The sequence below is a fragment of the Dermochelys coriacea genome, chromosome 1 (genome assembly GCF_009764565.3).
Source record: "Dermochelys coriacea isolate rDerCor1 chromosome 1, rDerCor1.pri.v4, whole genome shotgun sequence".
In the NCBI taxonomy this organism is placed as follows: Eukaryota; Metazoa; Chordata; order Testudines; family Dermochelyidae; genus Dermochelys; species Dermochelys coriacea.
This window is the reverse complement of record NC_050068.2, coordinates 111,011,014-111,029,745: the sequence shown is the minus strand read 5'-3', so window position 1 is coordinate 111,029,745 and position 18,732 is coordinate 111,011,014. Positions and strand designations below refer to the sequence as shown.

At 41.5% G+C, this 18,732-nt stretch overlaps 1 protein-coding gene across 3 annotated transcripts in view; it reads right to left on the bottom strand.

The window, feature by feature from the left end:
• Positions 1–18,732, bottom strand: part of CUL4A (cullin 4A) — a 93,359-nt gene that overhangs the window by 23,186 nt on the left and 51,441 nt on the right. For 2 of the 3 annotated variants that reach the window (XM_038401887.2, XM_038401903.2), the window contains exons 10-15: positions 16,918–17,036; positions 14,381–14,573; positions 12,777–12,881; positions 5,771–5,881; positions 4,745–4,830; positions 3,640–3,747 (exon numbers count right to left, since the gene is read on the bottom strand). In XM_038401887.2, coding sequence (XP_038257815.1) covers positions 3,640–3,747; positions 4,745–4,830; positions 5,771–5,881; positions 12,777–12,881; positions 14,381–14,573; positions 16,918–17,036 — 722 coding nt within the window. Of the gene's footprint in view, positions 1–3,639; positions 3,748–4,744; positions 4,831–5,770; positions 5,882–12,776; positions 12,882–14,380; positions 14,574–16,917; positions 17,037–18,732 lie in introns of those variants that run through there. The other variant, XR_006278243.1, reaches the window with a different exon arrangement.

Sequence of the window (18,732 nt, the reverse complement as noted above, 5' to 3'; positions counted from 1 at the left end):
TCTGACATCATAATCAAAAAGGCTGACAAAGGAGGTGCTGTCGTCATCATGAATAGGTCGGAATATGAACAAGAGGCTACTAGGCAGCTCTCCAACACCACTTTCTACAAGCCATTACCCTCTGATCCCATTGAGAGTTACCAAAAGAAACTACAGCATTTGCTCAAGAAACTCCCTGAAAAAGCACAAGAACAAATCCGCACAGACACATCCCTGGAACCCCGACCTGGGGTATTCTATCTGCTACCCAAGATCCATAAACCTGGAAATCCTGGACACCCCATCATCTCAGGCATTGGCACCCTGACAACAGGATTGTCTGGCTAGGTAGACTCCCTCCTCAGGCCCTACGTTACCAGCACTCCCAGCTATCTTCGAGATACCACTGACTTCCTGAGGAAACTACAATCCATTGGTGATCTTCCTAAAAACACCATCCTAGCCACTGTGGATGTAGAAGCCCTCTACACCAACATTCCACACAAAGATGGGCTACAAGCCATCAGGAACAGTATCCCCGATGTCACGGCTAACCTGGTGGCTGAACTTTGTGGCTTTGTCCTCACCCATAACAATTTCACATTTGGGGACAATGTATACCTTCAAATCAGCGGCACTGCAATGGGTACCCGCACGGCCCCACAGTATGCCAACATTTTTATGGCTGACTTAGAACAACGCTTCCTCAGCTCTCGTCCCCTAATGCCCCTACTCTACTTGCACTACATTGATGACATCATCATCTGGACCCATGGAAAAGAAGCTCTTGAGGAATTCCACCATGATTTCAACAATTTCCATCCCACCATCAACCTCAGCCTGGACCAGTCCACACAAGCGATCCACTTCCTGGACACTACAGTGCTAATACGCGATGGTCACATAAACACCACCCTATATCGGAAACCTACTGACCGCTATTCCTACCTATATGCCTCTAGCTTTCATCCAGACTATACCACATGATCCATTGTCTACAGCCAAGCGCTACGATATAACCGCATTTGCTCCAACCCCTCAGACAGAGAAAAACACCTACTAGATCTCCCTCATGCATTCTTACAACTACAATACCCACCTGCTGAAGTGAAGAAACTGATTGACAGCACCAGAAGAGTACCCAGAAGTCACCTACTATAGGACAGGCCCAACAAAGAAAATAACAGAACGCCATTAGCCATCACCTTCAGCCCCCAACTAAAACCTCTCCAACGCATCATCAAGGATCTACAACCTATCCTGAAGGTTGACCCATCACTCTCACAGATCTTGGGAGACAGGCCAGTCCTTGCTTACAGACAGCCCCCCAACCTGAAGCAAATACTCACCAGCAACCACACACCACACAACGGAACCACTAACCCAGGAACCTATCCTTGCAACAAAGCCCATTGCCAACTCTGTCCACATATCTATTCAGGGGACACCATCATAGGGCCTAATCACATCGGCCACACTATCAGAGGCTTGTTCACCTGTGCATCTACCAATGTGATATATGCCATCATGTACCAGCAATGCCCCTCTGCCATGTACATTGGCCAAACTGGACAGTCTCTACGTAAAAGAATAAATGGACACAAATCAGACGTCAAGAATTATAACATTCAAAAACCAGTCGGAGAACACTTCAATCTCTCCGGTCACTTGATTACAGACCGGAGGGTGGCTATCCTTCAACAAAAAAACTACAAAAACAGACTCCAATGAGAGACTGCTGAATTGGAATTAATTTGCAAACTGGATACAATTAACTCAGGCTTGAATAGAGACTGGGAATGGATGAGTCATTACACAAAGTAAAACTATTTCCCCATGTTATTTCTCCCCCCCACCCCACCCCCCACTGTTCCTCAGATGTTCTTGTTAACTGCTGGAAATGGCCTACCTTGCTTGTCACCATGAAAGGTTTTCCTCCTTTCCCCCTCCTGCTGCTGGTGATGGCTCATCTTAAGTGATCACTCTCCTTACAGGGTGTATGATAAAACCCATTGTTTCATGTGCTCAGTGTGTGTGTATAAATCTCCGCACTGTATTTTCCACCAAATGCATCCGATGAAGTGAGCTGTAGCTCACAAAAGCTTATGTTCAAATAGATTTGTTAGTCTCTAAGGTGCCACAAGTAATCCTTTTCTTTTTAATAAGTAACCTGTTACACCGGTTACCTGTAGACCAACCACTAGAAAGAGAACATCTCACACATTGAAACAAAAGATTGCAGATGCAGGAGTAAATCTGTTTTACAGACAGCATATCCAAATGCAGTTTTAGCAGATTCTGAGTGGCAATATGACTAACTGGATGAGATTCAGGTCTGCTATATTAGAGACCCAGGTTCTAGTCCCAGCTTTGCCAGAAGTGACTTTGTCCAACATCTCACAAATGAGAAACGTTGAGAACTGGGAAATGTGCTTTATTTTTATGAAAGTTTGTGACTCAGTTTCCCTTCTCAACTGGTACCACTACCGACTGAGTGTGAAGGAGTTAACTTTTCTTGAAACAAAACAAGCAATTAAATGACTCAGGGGAGTCACTGACCATGGATGGATTACTGAGAACTGTGATTAGTGGGTAATAATGCAAATCCCTCCACAGGTAAACGGGTCTGAAGTAGTACCATCCCATGGGGGGGGGGGGAGGAACTGCACAGACTGGTTTTGACCACCTTCAAGAGACCCAGAAAACAAAGAACTAAGGGCTTGTCTATACCATGCTGCAGTGTGGACTACAGGTGAGTGAACTGCAGAGCTCAGCAAAGTGTTGCGTGCTAACTGTCCCTTGTGGACACTCCTGGTGCAAACTAAAATGTACTTAATTCGTGTTATGTAAACTAGGTACCTTTTAGTTTGTGCCAGCAGCGTCCACAAAGGACAGTTAGCCTGCAACATTTTGCTGTGCTCTGGAATTCACACACCTATAGTCTGCAATGCAGTACAGTGCAGACATAGTCTAAGAATTGTATAAAGTGGTCTGACTGATGCACAGAAAGGGTCACTCTCACTGGATTCAAGATTGAACAATACACTGTAACCAAGAGCGACAGACCCTGCTAATGGGATTTAAAAGACTCTGAAACCTACCCGGTTCTCCATGTGGAAGATGGGTTATATATTGTAAAACAGGCATGTATATAAGCTGTTTATTGTTTTCAAAATGTTTTTTTTTCCACAATATTTTATGTTCTGAAGACTGGCTGGCTAACCATTTTGTGAATTTTCAACCACTTCCTCTCCCCCACCCACCTTTGAAATTTGAAAAGTTTTGACCTATTCTAGTTTACTCTGAGGGAATTCTGCGCCACTGCATGTGCGCAGAATTATTTGCTTCCCTGCAGAAAAATGACTTTCTGACAGGGAGGCAAAGGGAAGCCGTGCAGTCTGTGGCTGTGCTCCCCATCGCCATGCTGGAGCCTCCACATTTATTTATTGATAAAATTACAGAATTTTAAAATACTGTATGCAGAATTTTTTTTTTTGGTGCAGAATTTTTAAATTTTTTTGTGCAGAATTCCCTCAGGAGTACTAATCTAGTTATAAGTAATTGAAAACAGTTAAAATGGAATGCGTTAGGCAACCTAAATAGTGAGATTACTACCCCTCCACCATGATAGACTGCAAATTCTAGTTCTAAAAGACTCACCTCTGGAGTTAAGTGGACTTCCACTGGTGTGTACGTTGGCCAATATCCCATAGTAAGTATATTTACCGTCAGGTCTATATTGCCTGGATCACTTTGGTTCTGCATATACTAAAATAAAATAAAATTAAAAAACCCAAACCTGTTAAAAATCCTGCTAACACAATACATTAAAAATAAACTTAGAAAAGTAAATCAATATATGGCTTCTGCTAATTACTAGCTGGAATACTGTTTTTTAAAAAAAAACAAACAAACAAACAGTGAATTAATTTTGGCACAATGAATTCCAGCAATTCATTAAAACACCCGAAGGGCTGACTGTAAACCAAAGTTGAATTTATAAAGCATTTCTCATTGGAGCACTGCACAATATAAAAATCTGTGATCTAAAACAATTAACTCCTACAGCTAATGTAAGCGCTCTTAATTTTTTTAAAATACTGATTCCAGTTGGAAATTATGGACAGTATCAGGAAGTTTTCTAGAGGTAATGTCCACAGTTGGAAAATGTTCTTGGCTCCCACTGTCTAAAAGTCATGCAAAGGCACACTACATACCTAAGCAATTCGGAACATAGTGAATGGTTGGGAACAAAACAGACAAGATCATCAATTAGATCTGTTCTTCTAAAGGACTTCAAAGTCAAAAGGATTTTAAAGATTCCATAAAAAACATTTAAGGGATGTTAAGATACACGGTGGTACATTTTGAAAGAAACGCAGTCTACACAGCACTTGGGCTGGGCATCCAGAGAACATAACAGCAACAATCCAGTCTGTATGGCACAAGAAATTCATCACCAGAGCATTCATTCTGAACTAGTCACAGCCTGGCAATAATTCTCACATGATAAAATGGAGTCTTAAAATCAATTTTAGAGATGGATCTAATAATAAACTTAGTGGCAACACTACATTCAGGCTTTATTATTAAGAGTCAAAAAGAAAATCAAATGAAACTATAGGGTCAAATAACATCCCAGCAGATTCACTGAACTATAAACAATCTGTGGAAAATCTGTTTTGTCATGGTTGCATTCAATACAATTATGTGACATCATCCTAGCTAGTGTAAATATACCATGCATAAGTGAAGTTAAATTTACCTGCTTAAACTGAATCATGACATCTTTTGAAAGTTCCATATCCTTGAACATTCCCTCCAGTTTACTGGTGAAAGCAGCACCACATTCTGTCACATAAATTAAAGCGAAGTTTCCATGATTGCAATAAACATAAAACAAATAATAAAAGCTTAAGCCTAATGTTGGGCTAGTGCGACAGTCCTTGGGATGCAAATCCAGATAAGCCGAGGCTCCTGCCTTTTCAGCTTCTTACTCATCTTTACACTTTCCTTTGTTCCACTTCTTTTACCCGAAACAAACAGAAAATAATAAAATTGTAACCTCTAATTGTTCGCAGCCTTTTCACTTGTAAATCACTTCAAACTATTTTACCAGTGCTTGAAGTGTAAACCTCAGTTAAACTAGCAAGCTGTGTGCAAACCCTGCATAACTATACCACTGTGACAGGGTTCAGCTGCAACCCCAGACCAGTGAGGGGTTGTGTGACCATTTGCCTTGCAAACCTGGGTGCCTCACAATGCTTTGCTGCTGTAGCTCCCAACCAGGGACACTAACAGTCTATCAGCATGCAGGTCACACCCTGAGTTTGTGCGCACTAAGGCAGCCCTGATTCAGCAGCTCTGACTCCAGCAGCCTATCTATTGCCCCACAGCCCAATTCTGGCTTCCACCAGCTTTGGTTATGACACTTTCAGGGTGACCCCAACACACTGCCAGTCCCAAATTTTCCCCAAACCATGTGCTCTGTAATGTCCAGCCCTCTCCTTGACAGATCAGAGAAATAATGTTAGTCTGTTCTCTAAAATCCCAAAAGCAAAGCACAGCTTAATGTCACAGATTTCCAAAAGAACTCTGCTCCCATTTATACACCTAAATTAAACTTGCACATTTCCTCGAGTACATAGCAATCAGCATTTCCTACTCTGAATAGTGGGAGCCATAGGGTGCTCAGCTCTCTTGAAAATCTGGCCCAGTCACTAACAAATATAAATAAAGGTTCAGGTTTAAAAACTAAAAAGTAAAAAATGCAACATTTGCAGCTGCTCACCATGTTTAAGCTTTGACAGCATTGACTTCTCAGCATCTACAGATGCACTTTTTCCAACCAGCAGTCTTTTGGCCAAATCTTTCTTATAAAATGCCTCAAACACATCTTTACCTGTATGGAGAGAAAACAAAAAAACCTGAGAAATCAAACATTACACCTTTACTACTTATCTTCAATTATACAGAAGTGTCTATTCTCTTGACTTGCTGAAAAGTGGAAAACAGTTACATATCTATACAGTAACTGTTCAAGATGTGCTGTGCACATATGTTTCACTAGAGTTGTCAGTGCTCCCAATGCACTTGAGTTGTAGATTTTTGCCTGCACTAGGCTGCACATATGCCCCCTGCTCTCCTCATGCACCTAGCCGAGAGTTATTGCCATCTCCCTCTCTGTTCCTGCATACCACAGTCTAACATCCGAAGCAGTGGGGAAAGTAGGAGAGATTATAGAAGGTATATGTGCACAGTGCATCTCAAAGAATAACAATCATCATACAGGTAAAGTACGCATTTTCTCTCCTTCGAGTGATTGTGTGCATATATATTCCACTTTGGATTATTTGACAAGAAATCACAACACTGATTTATCAAAAGTTGGCGTAATCTCTCGAAGCTTGAGAAAGAGTCGTGTGTGGAGAAGGTATGTAAAGATGACCACATTGCTGCCTTGCAGATGTCTAGGAATATTGCTCAGGAAGGTAATCAAAAGGTAAGAAGATAGAAAAGTCATTCTGTATTGCTGAGAAAAAGTGAAGTGGATTCTTACTGAACTAACTGAAAGGCCAGATGATTTCAGATGCAGTAGGTAGTCCAGTATGTATGTATGTAATCTTTATTTAATGAGGAAATAATGGTGGGATGGCACCCAGATCAAAAGCTTCTTCCATTTTGCAGCATATGTGGCCCTGGTGGAGTCCTTTCTGCTACTCACCAAGATGGCTTGGACTTCTCAGGACCATAATCTCTCATACATATTCAACCAGAAATTATCCATGCAGTCAAGTGGAGAGATTTACGGTTAGGATTCAGACTTGTCCAAGAGAGATCCTGGACCAGGGTAAAATTATCAGTGGCCTGATAGATAGCTGATGTAGGTCCATGAACCAATATTATCATGGCCAAGCTGGTGCCACGAGGATTTATGTTGCCTGGTCTCTTTTCATCTTCCTGGAGTACTCTTGGAATGTGAGGAACTGAGGGGAATGCATAGAGCGGATGACTGGACCAGGGAAGAAGAAAGGCATCCAGTATGGAACCTGGAAGCAAAATCCCCTGCATCTGTTGTTGAGGTTGGTCACAAAAGTTTATTACAAGGTATCCACACTATTGGACTATCTAGAGAAGAACATCCTTCCTGACTGACCACTTGTGTTGGTCAAGTTCCTACTGAGGGAATCCACAATAGCGTTCCTCACCCCTGGAACGTAAAGCATTTAGCAAGACCTTGTTTCTTATACAGAGATTCCACAGGCAATTTGCTTGTTGGAGCAACTGAGATAACCCTGCAGCCCCCTTGCTTGTTCAGATAAAACATGGTGGTGGTATTGTCCATCAGAACTTAAACCAACTAGTTCCTGATGGTGGATATAAACGTCTTGCAGGCTTGACGAATAGCACAGAGCTAACACTTTTATGTTATGTTTATGAGACCTCCTGAGGTTACCAAAGAACTTGTGCCTGGAATTGACCGAGATGACCCTCCCAGCCTTTGGTGGATGCATCTGTTAGAGTCATAGTCTGTTCTAGTGGCAAAAAGAGAACCCCACTTAAGACGTTCAGAGGGTCCATCCAGTAGTCCAGGGACTGAAGCTCTTATGCAGGTATGCAAATAAGTGAATGCCACTCAGTCAGTATGCTGAGGAAAGCCAGGCTTGCAGACAGTGGAGGTGAGATCTGGCAATGCAGAATCACATATGTGCATGAGGCCACATACCCCAATAGCTGTAAGCAGAAATAAACTTGTCTGAGTTGGATGTGAGGTTTTAGGACCAAAAAACTATGGACTGAATCCTGTCCTCAGGAAGGTAACCCACAGCAGTTATGACATCAATGAATTATTATTATGAAAAGTTATTCATTGTGTGGTTATAACTTCCATTTGTCTATATTAAATTTCAGGCCTGGACCAGAGAGCAGTGGTCTGATAAAGATACTGTGTTGGACATGGGTACTTGATCTTCCCCGAACTAGCCAATTGTCCAGATAAGGAAATATCTGAACACCTATGCAGTGCAGAGGGGCTACAACCACTATCGTGCACTTGGCAAAGATTCTTGGGGTTGAAGATAACCCAAAGGGAAGCGACTTGTAAAGGTAGTTGTTATTGCTTGCTATGAACCGAAGAATCTTTCGTGGCCAGGATGTATTGCCACATGAAAGTAAGCATCATGCAAATCAAGGGCAGTATACCAATCTCTAGGGAAGGCATAACGGAAGCAAGGGTGACCATCCTGAACTTGATCTTACTGATGAACCGGTTTGGCTTTCTGAGGTCTAGAATGGGACAAAGACAAGATTTTGGGGGAATCGGGAAGTACTAGAAATAGAAACCTTATATTAGTAAGGAACTTCCTCTCTGCTCCCAGCTCCAAAAAGACTGCACTTCCGGAATCAATAGAGTCTTCTGAAATAGGTCCTTAAAAAACACAACAGGGAAGGTGACTAGGGAAGAGGAAGGAGCTGAACTGGGTGAAGTATTCCTCTTTTACAGCTGTACACCCACTTGTATGATGTGATCTGCTTCCAAGCACAGAGAGAGAGAGAGAGAGAGAGAGAGAGAGAGAGAGAGAGAGAGAGAGAGGTGGTATCCAAAGGGAGGGAGGAGAGATATGGTCGGTGTACTGTCCTCAATGGAGTAGTCAAAACAACTGCTTCAAAGCTGCAGTGGTCTGGTGAGAATGGCCTGTCATTGATGAATCCAACTGATGACATCTCTAGGAGGTTTAAGCCTTCTGTGACAAAGCTCTGCCCTTGTCTCAGTGGGTCCCGCACTTCCTGGCAGATTTTGCTAGCCTCAGAGGCTCACTGTGACCCTCCACAGAGCCCTTCTCTCTCTAGAGGCAAGGGTCACAGCCTACTGACCCATTTTCATCATAAGCCAGCAAGGGAGGTGAGGAGAAGCCACCCTCCCTCGCACAGTCTTTGTGGTCTCCGAGCCTCAGTGATTAATTGGGGAGGGGAGGGGAGGGGAGGAGAGGAGAGGGGAAAGCCTGGGCCCACCCTCTACTCCAGGCTTCTGCCCAGGGACCCTAATAGTAGTAGCTATGGTAGCTGACTTTTTGGAAATAGAATGTGTATAATTCCCTGGGCCACTTCCCCACAGCAGCCCCCACTCAATATCTCCTTCACCGTTACCTCAGGGCTTCCTTCCTTGCACCTGATAGAGTTTGTACTGCTTAGTTCCTCCAACAGCATGGCTTCCTCCTACAGCTTCTGACACATGCACCCAATTGACTAACTGGGAGGCTTTTAACTAGTTTCAGCCAGCCCCTAATTGGCTTCAGGTGTCCCAATCAACCTAGCATTCTCCCTGCCTTCTGGAAAGATCTTAATTGGCCCCAGGTGTCTGAATCGACCTGGAGCAGCTGCCCTTTACTTATCCTGGTAACAGGGATTTGTTTAGCCTGGGACTAATATATCTGTCTCCCACTACTTTTCTATAGCCATCTGGCCTTGCCCCATCTCACTTCCTTTGGAAGTATCCTGAGACATCTGCTAACAGGTCCTGTAGTACGACTGAGGTTTAAATGGTTTCCTCTTTGTTACTGGAGTGTAAACCCCCAACAACTGGAGGGTCACTCAGGGATCTTTTAAGGTGCACATAGCGTCATCCGTTTTCTGGGGAAACACTTGGGAGGCTAAATCTCCTATTGTATTTTGCAACTTCCTTGGGGATGGCAGAGGGTTGCAGCCAAGAGGAGAATCTCATCAAGATAGGTATAGCCAAGGAGCATGAGGCAGCGTCAGCTGTATCAATGGCTGCTTGAAGTGACGTTCAGGTAGCGAGGTGTCCTTCAGAAACTAATGGCCAAGAATTCTTCTCTGTACTCCTCAGGCAACTCGTCTGCAAATTTGGACATTGCTGACCAATTAAGAAAAGTGTATTTAATCAACAGTGCCTGGTAATGTGACACATCTAAAGGCTGGCAGTGGTATAGGCCTTTGAGCCATACAAGTCCAGTCTTTTAAACTCTTTGTTATTAGTGTCCCGGGGGTGAGACTGCCTGGCAAACTTAGTAGTGGCCACAATCTCAAGCAAATCAGGAGTTGGATTGAAAAGAAATAATCAAAGTCTTCCTGAGGAACGTGATAGTGCCTGTCACCTGCAAGCAGTGGGTGGGATAGAGGCTAGTGTCTGCCAGAGGGAACTGACTGGTTCCAGCAAAGACTTCATTAATGGGGAAGGGTGATCGTTCTTGGGGAAGGGACCTGTAAGATATCTAGGAACTTGTGTGGGTTATCTTGTACAAGCACCACTTGTACTCCCAAAGATATGGCCACCCTTCTCATAAAGCCCTGGAATTTTAAAATCCTCCAGGATGACAGCCTCATCCAGAGAAGAAATGAAATATTTGGGGCAGGGGGCATGAAGAAATTCCCCCATTATCCTCCCTTCAGTAGGCTCCAACAAAGGAAGAGGCTGAGGGACAGCAGAAGGGGCTTCCCTAGAAATGCATGGTATGGATAAAGGTGATCTTGTAGACTGGAACTCTGATGGAGGTCTAGACCCACTCAGAACAGTTCAAGATGCCTCATAAGGCCACTGGAGTATTCCACCATGCCAGGGCTTCCTTGTAAGAGTACCAGTCATGACTTTCAGATTTAGTATCTCTGTAACAAGGTCTGTAAAATGATCTAAAAGACCTTAGAGGGGATCTTGATGTCTTATGGTCTGAGTCTGAAGAGATGCAACTCTCCCCAATAAACGGAGGAGCAGTCTCTGTTGGTATTTGTGTAAGTCTCTGTGTTGGAGAAACATGGTGCTGCCCTAATAGCACTGACACAGAAGCAGCATCTGAGGGAGCAGGTGGCAGCGGGCAAGACAGCTGGAACACCAAGATAGACAGGTGCCAGCGGTGCCAATGGAGATTTGATGTCCAAAATGAAAAAGCCAGAGAAACAGATGGAGCCATGCTGATAAACACTGTTAACAGTGTTGCACACAACAATTTTGTAGTTTGGATTTTCTTCTTAATTTATGGTGATATGGTTGCTTCCCTCTCTGGTGTCCAAACGCAGATAATGACTTAATTTTCCCCCTTGGTCAGCTGCAATCATTCACTCACACAAAATTGTATTTGCCCAAATCACCACCATCTTCCCTCCTGGAGTCTGGTTAATTAATACACAAAATAGGCCTCTCTTTATGTTTCAGAAAACCCCTTCTGTACACACTTCCTCTTCAGGCTTTTGGTATAGCTCTCACTGGGCTCTGCAAATAGTCCTTTGAAACATAAGGGTTATATGAATATCCACAAGCCTTCACCCCTTCCATCAGGGCTCCCCCAAATCCTCTCCTTAGGTTTCAGGGTCCACCACTCCTTGGTACAGAGATACTAGGAGTATGTTTCAGATGCAGGGTTCACTTTTCCTCCAGGTAATATATAGCTTCCTCAAAGTATTCTTCCCCCTAAACCATAGCAGGCTCCTTCATTGGGATCTGCCAAGAGGAATCCAACATTACCATGGCAGTTCTACTTCAGATCTCCCAGCACAGAGACTGCCAAGCACTCCCTCAGTCTCTCTCCCACCGATAAAGTGGTTTGGTTGTACAGAACAGCTATGCCACTTTATTTGTGGGTGAGAAGCCCAGGAGAGAGCAGGGAGTGCTTGGGCGTCTCTGCTGAGAGATATGAAGGGAAATAGCTGATGACTAGAAGTCCCAGAATATCTGTCCTTAAAGGGCCAAGACCCAGAAACTTGAGTACTCAGCAACACGTGCCCTTAATATCCTGCTACGACCTATGTACTAGATTTCACAAAAACAAAATATTAGTATTTTGATCTAGTCTTTTAGTTCATTTAAAAACTTTATTATATATATATATATATATATATACACATATATGAAAAGATAAAACACAGAAAATTTAGTCTCAGTTTCATATTTAGCATATCAAATTTAGAAAGATTAATTTCTTAGCCTCAAAAATTTGTACTTCCTTCATCACCTTTGCCAGGATTTCCTTTGGTTTTGACAAAAAAAAAAAATCAGTCTTCACACAGTTCTATTTTATGGTGAACATCTGCTGCCTGGATTGCTATAATAATAATAATTCTGGATTCTGGAAAATAGCTCCATACCAAGAGCAAAGAGGGGTAAAAAGAGGGCAGCCCTGCCTACATCCCCTATATAAAGGGCACAATATTAGAAACTGCAACTATTTAGACATAAAAAGCTTTTTTTCTCTAGTTCAGAAATTTAGGATTTAGCCCATCTTTTTTTTTTTTCCTCTCCTCTTTTTCTCCCCTAAAACAGCCAGTAGGTAGTTCAATTAGACATGGTGATATGCTTTTCCTGCTGTTCATTTTAGCAGAAATGTCCAGCTGAAGTGCTTATCTTTGTTATTGTCTGGTACAGAGTCATTTTTGGAAAGTGCACTGCAGTAAGTGTCGAGCATTACAGTGACATCCTCTCTTCTCTCTACCTTCACCCACGCTCTTTGCATCCTTGTGTAAGGGAGGGACTGGGGAGGAAAAGGGTTAGCCACTATTCGCTGGGCTCCCACATACTCTATCTGGGAGGAAAACCATGAGGAGAGAAAAATGCTGTGAGTGATCCTCCCAGCTTCCTGGTCAGAGGCCACATTTATCCTTTGGTCTTTGTGCAGAACTCCCACTGACATCAGTCTCTACTTTTGTAGTCCCAGTTTATAGACTCAAAACATGTAACAAGTTTGTCACTGCTGTACTAAATCAATTAACAATTCTAGCAGTAGCACTGAAGATCATATTTTAAAATCACATCAATTTTAAACCCTTCTTACACCTTAAACATTTCTTACCATGAATGAATCTGAATATTATCATGATTTTGTCAAGGATTCTTTCCAGCTCTTCATCTGTTGCTTCTTTATTTCCAGCTCTTAATTTTGAATCCACATGTTTTGCTACAAATAAATAAAAAAATTAAGGAGCTTAAAATAAAAATCCCTCTAAAATTACTGTAATGTTTCCACTTCTAATATTACTAGATATTAAAACATTGGTGAAATGCCAACTGTTCAGTTTTGTAATCAATTTTCCCTCCTCCTAAGTCAGTGGAATTATACTCAAGTATTAGGTTATTAGTGGAAAAATTTACGCCACAAAGGAACTGACCAAGATAAAGATTAATACAACAAATTAGCTTTAAAATTAATGTACTAAGACACTAGAATCTTCATGTTTTGTTCACTACAAGAACATTACTTGTTGATGGATAATGTGCTGGAATTATGCAATGCATATGAATGTATTATATGAAAAACAAAAACAAACACACAGATGACTATTTTTGTAGACCTTTACCATGCCCTCTGGCTCTCACCAAAACTTAAACAGAAGCGATGCTTTTGAGTTAGTAGCTTGATAATGGTAGAAAAAAAATACAATTATGCCATGAATTTTAATTAAAGGTATAGAAAGCCATTTGAATATCCCTACTCTAGGTCTTACTAGGTTACGTGTCAGTGGGATGAGAAGGAAGCCATTGTAACAGCTGAGGATACAGTACCCACAAGTGGCAATAAGCCCATATCACTGCTTTGCACATATCAAATAGTATTCAGTCACCTTTCCTATGCAAGGGTATTTTTTTAGAAAGCCATTTTTCAAGTTAGCAGGCAAAAGCAAAAGAATATGATATAGACAGAAACTAAGAGGCAGATCCTCAGCTAATATAAATTGTAGTAGCTCCACTGACTTCAAACTCCGAGCTATGATAATTTACACCACCTATGGATCTGTCCCCATATTACTTATTCTGAAACATTTTAAATAATCTATGTGTAATGTACACTAAATGATTATGCTTTCCTTTCCTGACTTCTGAGGTCCTGAACAATTTTCTTCTTTACAATTCAGTCTTCCTATAACTGAATGCTATTAAAATGGGGTGTTCTCCCAAGTTTAGTTCAGGGGAAAAACAATGAGCCAACTAAAAAACCCCACTACTTCTTCCTTCTTAGGCATATTTTTCTTAGCACTGTCAGAGTGTATGGAAAATTGAGGTTTTAACACCAGTATAAGTCTCATCCATAAGACATAGTTAAATTTCTTTTTCTAATAACTACTTTTCCCCCTTAGCAACTTACTCCGCTTTAGGAAGTTAGCCATATGGGTTTTTAAAGCAACTGTCAGCATCAGTCACCGTGTAAGCAAATAGGGGTGCAGCAATAGCAGGAATTAACATGCTCCTTCACGTGACTGAGCACACACCTGACAAACACATCCAGACTTTTACCTGGATCCCAAGACATATCCAGACTAATTTTTGCCTGGTATCCCAAAAGCAATTCTTCCAGTGGGCTATGCATTGCATTGCAATTATACTAGCATACTCAGTATGCTTTATATTATTATGCTTTCTATAGGTTTTAGAAATATTTTACAGAAAAGTATTTTGTACCTATCAATTCTGCAGGCTTATTTGGTCTCTTGTTGATAAATGTTTCAAAGGATTCCTTCATCAAGTTTATAAATTTCTCATTTTTCTGAAAGCACGCTTCTATGATATGGTCCACTTTATCCTTAAAATCTAGTAGCTCTTGCACCATATCCTTGTCCTTTTCAGGATTAACCACTATAGTTGTCCCAAAGTTCTGTAAAAACAAACACTTTTGATAATCAAATACTTCATTGCTACCTATCTCCCCCCACAGACACATACACCCTTATGAAATTTAGCCATTGGAAAAATTTATCATAGAGGTGCTTAACAATAATTGAAATCTTAAAGCTGTTCAAAAATGATGAGATGCACTGAAATTTAAAAACAAAACCAAAAAAATCCAAACACACATTAATGGATTTCAAACAGCAATGTTTGAGAGATCACTTACATTTAAAACAGAAGCTAAACAAAAATTACGTATTAGACATGGTTGTACACACACAAGTTTACAGTTAAATACATGATTTACATAAAAGAGTATGTGAAAAAGTGTAGCAAGAATGTTCAGTATAATGAAAAACTTTGCATGACTTTTTTTTTTTTTTAAAACCCACTGAACTGTTTATTTGCAGAAATAACTGGATATGATTTAGCTGCTTCTGGTCACTCCAGGATTTTAATGTCAACAAGGACTACAAAAGTGGAAAAACAGCCATCACCAGGTTTGGTTGTGGGGGGGAAGCTATTGACTTGTAAGGACAAAATTCTTGCTTTATCATCTTTTAATCTTATCTTGTTTCTACTTATGCCCAGGTCTCCAATGGAATTATAACGCTATTTGTCTATTGAATCAGACAGTCTACACAACAGTGTTTGATTGACCTGCTATTTAAGACGGCTTAAGAATATTACTATCCGATATTTGTTACAAGGAGAATGACCAGATTTCCATAGTGAAAAACTGGGACAACCGCACAGAGGCAGCAGGAAGGCAGATCCATATTTTTCCATTCGCTTCTATCTTAGCCACTGTAACAGCTGAAAAACCAAAAAAGGCAAGACAACTCAGACTTCCCTCTCAACATTTAACTAGCCATAGCAATAATTCATAGATATGATACTTGATGCACTGCCTGGATCCAACCCCTGGCTCCTAATGTCTACATACTCCATATCTCCATACTCATATGGCCCCCATTACTATAGTATCTGAGCAATTTACAATCCTTAATGTACTTATCCGCACAACACCCCATGTGGCAGAGAAGTACCATCCCCATTTTATAGATGGGGACTGAGACACAGAGAGGCTAAGTGACTTGCCCAAGGTCAAAGAGAGTCTATGGCAGAGCAGGGATTTGATCCCAGGTGCCTTAATTTGCCCTATATGCTCTCTCATACCCCCAGGACTCACCCTCTCTGAAGTTGTCAAACCTTCCCAGTGACCTGACCCCTCCCCCATCTATTCACCAGCACTTCTAACCAGTTTCCTCCTGGTGTTCATGGCTCCCTGAACTCCACCTCCAGGAGTCCTCAGAACTGGGAAATGTACAAGTTAATTAAAACTTGACCAGAAAGGGGAGTCTAGTCCTAAAATCTGGGATGTATCAACTTTTCAGGGGCATCAGGTCATCCTATTCACATAGGATTTTCTCTCACTATATCTTGGAGTACACAGTCTCAAATGCTCATCAGTCTCTCTCCTATCTTGGAAGCGATAGCTGATAGCTGATATGACTAGCATTTGGGAAACCAAGTATATAATGTTTCTGACAAGCCTTCCGTAATACTACCTCACAACGCAAGACACATGATTCCAGGAATTTCAATGCAATATTTTCTTATCATACAGTCAGTCCCGGCTTAAGGTTACAATTTGAAAGCATCTCCATGTGTGCTAGACTGCAAGTTCTTCAGGATGAGTAAACTGTTGTATTTTGTACAATGTCTAGCACAATGGAGATGAGACCTCTAAGTGCCACCAGAATAGATTTTTGAGAGAGAATTCTTCTCACTTTCAAAATAATAATTAAAAAATAAAACCTTTAGCCTCTTAACTGTTATAACAAGCAGCAGTTATTTATAGCATAACAAATCTGCAGTGCTGATGGAAGTATCAGCCGAGATCTGATGTTCCAGTAGTTTCAAAGGAGTGTGACTGGAGTGCCAGGAGGAAATGAGAATGATTTATTTTGAACCAAACGTAGCCAACTTTCCAGCCCAACCTTTTCTCAAATCATATGCAGTTCTGATTTTAAAAAAAAACGGTTTGCACTGTTCAGTCCTGTAAAGTAAAAACAGTTCCTAAATATGATTTTAAATCAAAATGTGTATGCACTGTGATTTCTCATCACATGAGCTTTCAGAATATTGCTGAACAAAATGGGTGCAGTAACAAATAAAAAACCCACATACCTGCTTAAAATATAATTTTCATGAACACGGTTGAGTGTTTTATTGCTTCTCATTATTTGTTTTTAAAAGCCAAGCAGTCACTCCACTGTAGATAGCATAAATATGAGGACAGTAAGATGCAATAAAGTTTGAAATACCTTGATGTATTCACTCCAGTTTTGCAACAGGATCTGCTGCCCACCTTTTACCCGGCTGAAGAGCTGGTATGTCTGGGTGAGATCTGATATTCTGTTTTCATCAAGCAGATTATCAAGTCCTAAAATAAAAATAAACCAACTTTAATGTAGTGATATAAATGCAGTTAAAGACAGAATAGAGGGTATGTGGGCTCTATGAAATAATCAATACAATTATAACATTATGGCAGCTACAATTTCTTTTGTAAAGAAGAATTATGCTCAGTACTGACAAGTGTCTATGGACTAGATCCACAAAGGGATTTAGGCACCTGCCACTTTAGACAGCAAATCCAAAATCTGGATTCTCAGAACACCCCATTCAGTTGTCACCTAACCCTGCACACATCTAAATGCCCTAGGTGCCTATGTTTCCACCGATAAAGTCCCCATAGGGCCTAAATTTCTGCTGATGAACATTAACAGAGCTAAGTCCTGATGCCCAGAACTAGCTCACACCCAAGTCCCAGCAGGATTAATAATATTGGCATTCCCCTACCTATCTCATCTGTGAGGTCCAAAACTGCAGGGGAAGAGAGGGAGAGGTGTTGGTGCCCCCCTTATGCCCTGTAGCGCAGTGGGTAAAGCACTCAGCCAGGATGTGGGACACCAGGTTTCAAAACCCCACTTTGTCTGATTTGGAGCAGGGACTTGAATGACGGTCACCCACTTCCCAGGTGAGTGTCCTGATCACTGAGCTAAGGAGTATTGGGTGGGTGGGGGTGATAGCCCATAGAGCTAGCTTGAATTTATTATAATCACTCTCTTGCCTTCATTATAGTCTGCCTTTATTAGATTCAGCAGTAATGCAAGGAACCTAACAGGCAGGGGTGCTGGAACAATTTGTATCGTGAGGGGGCTGAGAGTTATTGAACCAAACTGTAAATCCTGTATATAATGGAAACCACTTCAAGCCAGGGGGTGTGGCAGCATTCCCAGCACCCGTAGTTCCAGAACCTTTGCCTACAGGCCTGTATCCTGTAAGACACAGCAGTGAACATAGTTAGCATAAATAAGGCTTGAGGCCTATGAACTTTGGCATAGATAAAAGGCCCAATGGAAAACCCCAAATATAGGGGAGCTGAAAATATAGTGTTTAAGGGGAATGTCCAACCACAGGAACATGGGTCCAACCACAAGAATGTCAAAGAGATAAATTGATGTACATAGCAGCAGCAGCAGGTAAATGAGGTACATCTGCAGATACCTAACCGCAAGAGGCCCATGGCAACGAATTGACGTATATGATAGTAAGTTGAGATCATTAATATACTAAGATGTAGGAGAAGAACAATCCAACATTAGTATGGTCAGGAAATACAAATAAGGAACAGGGGAGAAACCCCTACTAAATATGCATCAGACAGTGGCATCAGTGTAACATATTACAAAAGTTGCATCCCAGCCTACGGTTAGTAGGAGAAAGCTGTAGCCTTTCAGATGTGCCAGAATAATGGCCACTGGTGACGAGGGGGAAGGTGACGGTGATAAGGAAGATGATGGCTAACATTTCAGGTTGTTCTGCAAGGGATGGTGTGAGTATATGGATGTGCAGATGTACATTCTAGTGTCTCATCTACCTTACTGAGTTGCAGTGTTTGTGACTATGCTGAATATATTAATAAACCATTTGTAAAAATACAGAAAAAGTTCCTATAGCGAGAGTGTTGCAACTGTATACATCAGAGTTGCCAACTATATAATAATTTGAATAATACTGGGCCTGATCTTGGGATAAGAACCTGTCCCTCAAAGTGATAACTGGGAATTCTTAAG